Source organism: Chrysemys picta, chromosome 21 (assembly GCF_011386835.1).
Source record: "Chrysemys picta bellii isolate R12L10 chromosome 21, ASM1138683v2, whole genome shotgun sequence".
Taxonomy (NCBI): domain Eukaryota; kingdom Metazoa; phylum Chordata; order Testudines; family Emydidae; genus Chrysemys; species Chrysemys picta.
In genome coordinates, this window is record NC_088811.1 from 1677733 (window position 1) to 1685680 (window position 7948).

The 7948-nt window shown below is 58.1% G+C and overlaps 1 protein-coding gene across 4 annotated transcripts in view; it reads right to left on the minus strand.

The window, feature by feature from the left end:
• The window catches only part of LOC101936426 (espin), a 76034-nt gene extending 68416 nt beyond the window's left edge, over positions 1–7618 (minus strand). For 2 of the 4 annotated variants that reach the window (XM_065574918.1, XM_008173704.4), the window contains exon 1: positions 6705–7616. In XM_065574918.1, coding sequence (XP_065430990.1) covers positions 6705–6998 — 294 coding nt within the window. In that variant the 5' untranslated portion in view covers positions 6999–7616. Of the gene's footprint in view, positions 1–6704 lie in introns of all 4 variants that reach the window. The other 2 variants (XM_065574917.1, XM_024110261.3) reach the window with 2 other exon arrangements.
• Positions 7619–7948: the final 330 nt, after the last annotated feature.

Here is a 7948-nt window from a genome sequence, read left to right on the forward strand (position 1 = left end):
TCAGGGTAGGAGACCTTTGCTCTCCCTCCCCAGCTCCGCCAGGCTGGAAGATTCGGCCCACTGGGTCTATTTGCATGTGTAAGAGCTACTGGCAGTGACTGAGAGATGGAATCAGGGCATCGAAGCACAATACAACACTAGGTCTGGGACCTTCGCCCTCTCCTGGGAAACTTCAAACAAGAAATGAGCCAGGCAGGTCGGGAGCCAGACGCTAGGCCTGCTCTATCACGGAGGAGGCGACTTCTGCGATCAAGGCCTTGGTTGGACAAAGTCAGCGTTGAAAGTTCCATGACTCCTAACAGAGCTGAGAGCCTTACACTCGCGTTGCCCCAGCATCTGAGCCTCTTAATTCTTCCAGCTTCTCACCTGGTGACCTTTCACAGAGTGCAATAACCCACGTGCTTTTGGGGAGACTTACAGAACTCTGACAACAAGCTAGGACCTTGCTGCGACGCAACAGGGAGTGGGCAGATTTGACCTGGGAATGTTGCAGGAGAGTTACATTGGGGATGGGGGACTTCCCTTGAAGGAAGATACCTGAGCTGTAACCTGAGCCAGGAGGGGGGTGGGAGAAGTGACACCTTCTGGCCAGGAGACTGGACAAAGGAGCGGAGGAGCTGGGGGAGGGGAGAAAGCTGCTGGAGGAGTTTTTTTAAGTTTCTGTTTTGTGCTGGGTGGTGGAACGCAGGGAACCCCAAGGCTGGGGTCTAAGCTCCCTGTCCCCCAGAAGGACTTGACTGAGGGGTCCTGGTTGTACCTACACGCTCTGTTTTAGACTGCATTCCTATTGTCCAATAAACCTTCCGCTTTACTGGCTGGCTGAGAGTCACGGTGAATCCCAGGAAGAGGGGTGCAGGGCCCTGACTCCCCCACACTCCATGACACTTGCAAGAAATGCTGTAGGGGCATCTAGAACCCCAAACTCTAGGAGAAGGGGAGGAGGGGGACTAAGATACTCAAGAGAAGAGATGTTGCCCCTGAAACGCATGCACAGTGACTTATCCACAACTTAGGCAATAAAGAACCTTTTTCATATTCACATGCTCAGATTGCCTTGCCCCAGCCCTACAGCTCTTCCCTGCACATGTTACCACAACCCTGTCCTTTCCTAAGCCCTCATGTATTGATCACAGGCAACTCCATCTCATCAAAATCCAAGAGCAGGAAGGATGAAATAAGTTTTCTCTGCAGTGTTGCCAACTCAAGTGATTTTATTGCAAGTCTCATGATATTGGGCGATTTACTTAAAGATCCAGCTCCTGGAGTCAGGTGATTACATGAGGATCTGAGCCTTCAATAACAAAAAGGAAGTTTCTAGCCCATGTGGCTGGTGAGTAAAACTTGAATGTGTGCCCTGAGTGCACCATCAAGGCCAGAAACCAGAAGACAAAGAACAATAACCCAACATATATTATTCTTTTAAAATCTCGTGATTTTAAAGCTGGCCTCGTGAGTGCTGCGGCCTGACTCATGATTCTTGACTGTAGGGAGTTGGCAATACTGCACTTAGCCATTAATGCTGAGACATGAGCTGGGTACCTCCAGGTGAAAATGAAAGAGCTATTTAAAAAATAGCAACACATAGACTTTTGGAGACTACAGCACTTCTGAGTTACACAGGAATGTATGGTTTCAGAGTAGCAGCCGTGTTAGTCTGTATCCGCAAAAAGAAGAACAGGAGTACTTGTGGCACCTTAGAGACTAACAAATTTATTAGAGCATAAGCTTTCGTGGACTACAGCCCACAGATATGCATCCGAAGAAGTGGGCTGTAGTCCACGAAAGCTTATGCTCTAATAAATTTGTTAGTCTCTAAGGTGCCACAAGTACTCCTGTTCTTTTTACAGGAATGTATGTGCAAGCCACTGACACTCAAGACCTCCTACCCCATAATTTATTACATTTAAACTAAAAGCACATTTGGGAGTCTATGTTCAGTCAACAGATACTTCTGCCCAGGAACGGACAATTCGCTGATTGTTCTTCCTGGGCACTGACCTGCCTATTAACGGGAACGGCATTCCACCTCTCCATTGGTCCCGCCCCAGGGAGAGCTGGCATTGTACTGCGTGGCCACAGCAGGAGAGTCATGCCGGGCTGGCTGCTTTGGCATGCAGTCGCTTGGATACTGCACAGCCCCACCGCGGTCACCAGCGCTCATGACAATGTAGAACAGCAAGTGGAATTCATCCAAGATGGCTCCTAATAGTGCTGAGCCTGCCCTTCCGTCTGATCATCTCTCCCTGCCCCCCAGCCCTTCCGTCTGATCATCTCTCCCCGCCCCCCAGTCCTTCCAGCCTGATCATCTCTCCCCGCCCCCCCAGTCCTTCCAGCCTGATCATCTCTCCCCGCCCCCCAGTCCTTCCAGCCTGATCATCTCTCCCCGCCCCCCCAGTCCTTCCAGCCTGATCATCTCTCCCTGCCCCCCCCAGTCCTTCCAGCCTGATCATCTCTCCCCGCCCCCCAGTCCTTCCAGCCTGATCATCTCTCCCCCCCCAGTCCTTCCGTCTGATCATCTCTCCCCGCCCCCCCCAGTCCTTCCAGCCTGATCATCTCTCCCCGCCCCCCCCAGTCCTTCCAGCCTGATCATCTCTCCCTGCCCCCCCCAGCCCTTCCAGCCTGATCATCTCTCCCCGCCCCCCAGTCCTTCCGTCTGATCATCTCTCCCCCCCCAGTCCTTCCAGCCTGATCATCTCTCCCCACCCCCCAGTCCTTCCAGCCTGATCACACACACCCCCAGTCCTTCCAGCCTGATCATCTCTCCCCGCCCCCCCAGTCCTTCCAGCCTGATCATCTCTCCCCGCCCCCCAGTCCTTCCAGCCTGATCATCTCTCCCCGCCCCCCCGATGGCTTTTTAAGTCACAGGAACATCACATGTTTTCACCTCTCAACCTGCATCATGCAAGCAGCTTATCCCTCAAGTGTCTGCACCGATTGCAGAACCACGTGTAAGAACCACGCAGACAGAACGCAGTGTGTGCCCGAAGGCACGAACCATTTACATTTCAGCCTTCCTGCCTCCAGACCGTGCCACGGCGTGCGGTAGGAATCTGGGGTGCTTGTCGTTAGTTTCAGTGGGGTTCAGCAATGTTTGGGCCACACAGAAATACTGCGTCCAGCCTTGTGGCCAGCGTTTAATCTGATCACTGAGCTTTGACTGCATGACTGACAAGAACAGTAACAAACGGAGCTTAAGCTGAGTAACCCAGCCACAGCAATCACACCCCGGATGCTCTGGGGATACTGAATGCCTAGAGGAAATAGTCACTTTATTGGGTTTTATCCTTGCATACACTAGGGCCAACCCCTGAGGTCTGGACTCTAGTAAACACCTGCTGAAGTCAATAACATTTATATGCAAGACCCGCTGGTATGTAAATACAATACGAGCTGAGTAAAAACTAGATTCCGCCCCGAGTGCCACTGAATTGCCAAGTACATTCTTCCCAATCACCTCGGGGTCCAGTGCGAGGTTTCTGAAGGTCATTAGACTGCAGGAATTTCAGGTGTTACACAATTTCAGTGAGGTACCTGGTGCCTCTGAAAGGGGCACTGGGCACTGGAGGAGACAGAGTGTCTGTGATCCTTCAGCAGACTGGCTAGTGGAGACAGCAGGACTTGTAACTCATCCTATAAGTTTGGAGGTGAGGAGTGGGCAGGGCAAGTCCTGCTGGATCCAGTCCTGAGTGATCTTCTCCACTCAGTGTGGGAAAGTGTAACTAACTCCACACTCACGTTCTCTCTTGCAGCTCCCTGGAATCACAGCCTGGGGCCTCTCTAGAGTAGAAACGGCCTAGCCTGGCAGACTGCGTCTGTGGTGGACACATCCCTGCTGGAGACCAGCAAGGGACCAAATTCATTCGAGTGTGACCTAAGCCCCATTTCAACCCCTGCCACCAAGTGTAAACTAGTGTTTTAGCTGAGTGTGCTAGCTAGTCCCTCGCCCACTGGGCCCCCTGTCCTGTCACTGTCACCCTCTCTGCCACCCCTGCCCACATTCATCCCCCTCCGCCACCTGCCTTCACACACACTTATTCACTAGGGAAACTGCCTGCTAGGGAGAGACCCGATCATGGCCAGCCCCAGCGAGGGTTCAGGAGACGGGAGAAGGCGAGGTGTGCAGGAGGGGCTTGGCCCAAGTCAGAGCTTTGCAGACATACAGCCTTCTCCTTAGCCCAGAGGCAGCTGTTCACCAGCTGGCAGAACCCATTACCCCTTGGCCCAGCCAGACCTCACTGTGTGTGTGGCCCAGTCCAGGCTGACTGCCCCTGCGATGCGTCTGATCCAAACACCCTGGGACGGTGGGACAGTTGGGAGCTGGCTCTGAATATCATGGCTGCGCTGCAGAAACCAACCCCTTCCAAAGCTCCCAAGCTGCAACTTCCAGTGCGGCAGCCTGGGGCATCCCCTCTCCAAGGTCTGATCAGTAGCTCCCCCCCCCCAGCATTGAAAGGGGTTTCCAATGGGTGTGGCCCCGGCACAACACTGATCATTTGTTCCCTCCCTTCAGACAGGCACAAAGGCTCACGTTCTCCTGACACACCTGCACTATAGGAAGCGCCCTGAAAGTGGCAATGCAGGTTAACGGGCTCCAAGCCTGGGTCCCTCCGGGAGGGACTGGTCTGCTGATCACCACAGAGCTTGAGCCCCGTCCTGTGAGCACGGCCACAGTTCAGCACCGGCCTGGGAGTCAGAGCTTGGGGAGCTCCAATCCTGACTATGGTACTGACTCCCTCTGTGGGGTAGCACAGCCCTTCTGCCGTGGCTCTGTCAAAGCAGAGCCAACACTGACTGCAGCGGCTTCCCAGGCCCGAGCAGAGAGGGAAATTGACCCCTGTGTGTGTGTTCCTGCTGCAAAGCACCTTTCAGCCGGACCGTGCTCCATTCTTGTGAACGTTTGAGGCCCTGACTTTTCTTAGCACAATTGGCCACCGAAAACGGCTGCTTAGCATCAGCCCTCGATGATCTGATGGCAGCTCGTTCCAGGCTGTGTAGTGGACTGTAAAATGGGCAGTTCCCAGCTTGCCCCATGCTGGGCAGGCCAGTGGAATTAACCCACACAAGGAGAACGGTGAAGATTACAATTTGAAATTGACGCTGTTGGTTAGTGACATGAGCTCCATAGCCATGTGCACTTTGCAAACTGTGGGGAAACCCTGACCCTCTTGACCCAGTGAAGCCAATGGCGAAAGTCCTAGGGAGTCCAGCAGGGGCAGGATTTCACCCATATTTGCCATTGTGAATCGTTAATATCGTGTTGTCAGGGACCTGCAGCCCAAGAGTTGGTGGCTGAAGAAATTCAATAATTTCAGCAAACAGATAAATCAGCGACTCTCACAATCTGTTCCCGGACAACGCACAGACAAGACAAGAGGAAGGTGAAATTTGCTGCATTCATGATTGGAGGGTGTTTGTGGCGAGTGAGGAGTGACTGTTTGTAAAGCGCTATGGAGATGATGAACTGCGCTTGGTAAATGTCACGTCTGGTTGTTAGGACCAATCTGGTGGGTCCACAGGACAGGCTGCACCACCAGTGAGCACCAGGAGTCCTGCTTGGAAGGGAGCAGGCAGGCGAGGAAGATAAGGCTGTCCAGCAATGCCTATGTGCAGCCACCATGCAGAGGGACTGTGGGGCTCTCAGCACCAGGTCCCTTCCCTCCCCCTCCACCCTTTAGCTGCCTTGGCTATTCAGAGTGCAAGCTCCTGGACCCGGCTGTGTCTCTGCCTGGGCCCAGGGCCTTGAGAAATGCAAATGACGACGCGTCACCCAGACATCATCCATCCTTCTGTCTAGGTCAGGGCTGGAATCCAGCACCAAAGTGAAGGGCAGCATGTGGGGCCTGAGGAGCAGGACCATCCTCCCACCTCAGCAACGCCTGGGGTGGAGACATGGCACACAGCCTGGCACCGACAGGCCCTGGGAGGCAGGTGGAAGGAAGTGGAGGCCTGGAAAGGGGAAGCGAGTGCCCAAGGCCACAAAGGGGCTGTGTGTGGGAGGCCCTGGCCTCAAACTCAGCCCACTGCTCTCCTACCTGTGGAGAGTTGTCAGCTCCAGGCCAAGCCCTGCACAAGGGAGCTAACTGTGTTCCTTCAGGCGGACATGACAGGCCCCGGGGAAACAGCTCTTTGATGCTACCGATGGGGGGGTTGGGGGGGAGAGGGGCAGGGAAGCCAGCAAGGGACCATCCTATCAGAGCCCTCTTGCATTTGTGGAAACCAGCTTCTCCGATACAGGTGACCCCATTCCTCAAAGACAAAGGTGAACAATCCCGTGTCCAGACACACACGCCCCAGCTGGGTCAGTCTCCACCCTGCCTGGGCAGCTGCAGAAGCTGAGGGCAGGAGAGGGCCTGCTCCCCTTAATCCAGCTTTTGTTACGTTCGCCTTGTCTGCGGCCATCCGAGAGCTCCATGGGGCGGCCGGGAGCGCCAGGCCAGTCCCAAGCCCTGGGTGACATGTACCCAGCGCGGCTGCCTGCCCAGAGGGGCACTGCTCACCCGCATGTCCTCCGCGAGAGGGCACAGCCCAGCCCCATCCCACTGCAGGCGGGGAGCTGGTCCTGGGCCCTGCCAGGCGAGAGGCCCCAGCACCCAGTCACCCCCACAGCAGGCGGCCCGGGGACCCTGGAGGCAGGGCTGGGCTGGGGCTAGGACCTGCGCCAGGCCTGGCCGAGCCCGGGGAGGGGAGCCGCGCGCGGTGCCCACCTGAACGCAGCAGCCTCCCTGGGTCAGCAGCCACTGGAGACAGGCCAGGTTGCCGGTGGCCGCCGCGTCGTGGCCCGGGGTGGCCCCGTTGCGGGCCCGGCTATTGCCCCGCAGCGCCGCCTCCTCCACCAGGTAGCGCAGGCAGTTGAGCTTGCCGGCCCGGGCGGCGTGGTGAGCGGGCGAGGCGCCCAGCGGGTCCCGGAGCCCCGGCCGCAGCAGCCCCGCCGCCTGCAGGGACTTCAGGGTGTCCACGTCCCCCTGGCGAGCGGCGAGCAGAGCCCGCTCCAGGGCCATCTCCTCGGCCGGGGGAGCCGGAGCCGCCGGCCCCTCACCAGCCCGGGGGCGCCATGGGGCTGCCCGGAGCGCCGAGCCGCCGGAATGCGCTTAGCTCCCGGGAGGGGGCCGCTGCCAGCAAGCCCCGGGAAGGAGCTGCCGGCCGGGCACTGCGAGATCTGTGCCCCGGGACCCCTCCTGCCCTGCGCCCCCCGGGACCCCTCCTGCCCTGCGCCCCCCCGGGACCCCTCCTGCGCTGCGCCCCCCGGACCCCTTCTGTCCTGCGCCCCCGCGATCTCTCCTGCGCTGCGCCCCGGGACTCCTCCTGTCCTGCCCTGCGCCCCCCAGGACCCCTCCCGCGCTGCGCCCCGAGGAGCTGTCCGTGGCGTCTCCTGCCCGGGGACTTGCGCCTCGGGGGGTCTCTCGCTCCGGCTGTCAGGCTGGCTGGGGCTCCCGGGGACTCCGAGGCGCACAGCGCAGCATGGCCCCTGGTCTTGGCACTTCCCGCCCCCCAGGGTCAGACTCCAGCGGCCGCCCCGCTCCCTGCCTCCGGACTCTGGGGAACAGCAGCCAGGCGGCGGCAGGAGCTCGCAGCGATCCCACCCCCAGGACGGCTCCTCCTTCCCCCGGTGTCTGTCTGGGGAATCGCAGGAGCCGCTGTGATCTTCCCCTCCCCTGCGCTTCCCGCCCAGCTCCTCCTGCTGACCCCCACCCACTGCTAATCCCCAGGGCCAGGAAGGGGTTAAACTCCGCCCAGGCTCCTGGCTGCCTGGGGACCTGGCTAGAGTCACTGGACTCCGGGCATGCAGCATCGGGGCTGGCAGAAGGGCCCCAGGCAATTCCTGGCGGGAGCTGTGTGGAGGGGAGATGCCCCAGTGACTAGCAGGGACCAAGGGTGTGTTGGAAGCGCACAGTGGCAAGCGTATCCGTGTGCCTCTGACACTAGAGTCCATGCCCTGCAGGGCTGTTGC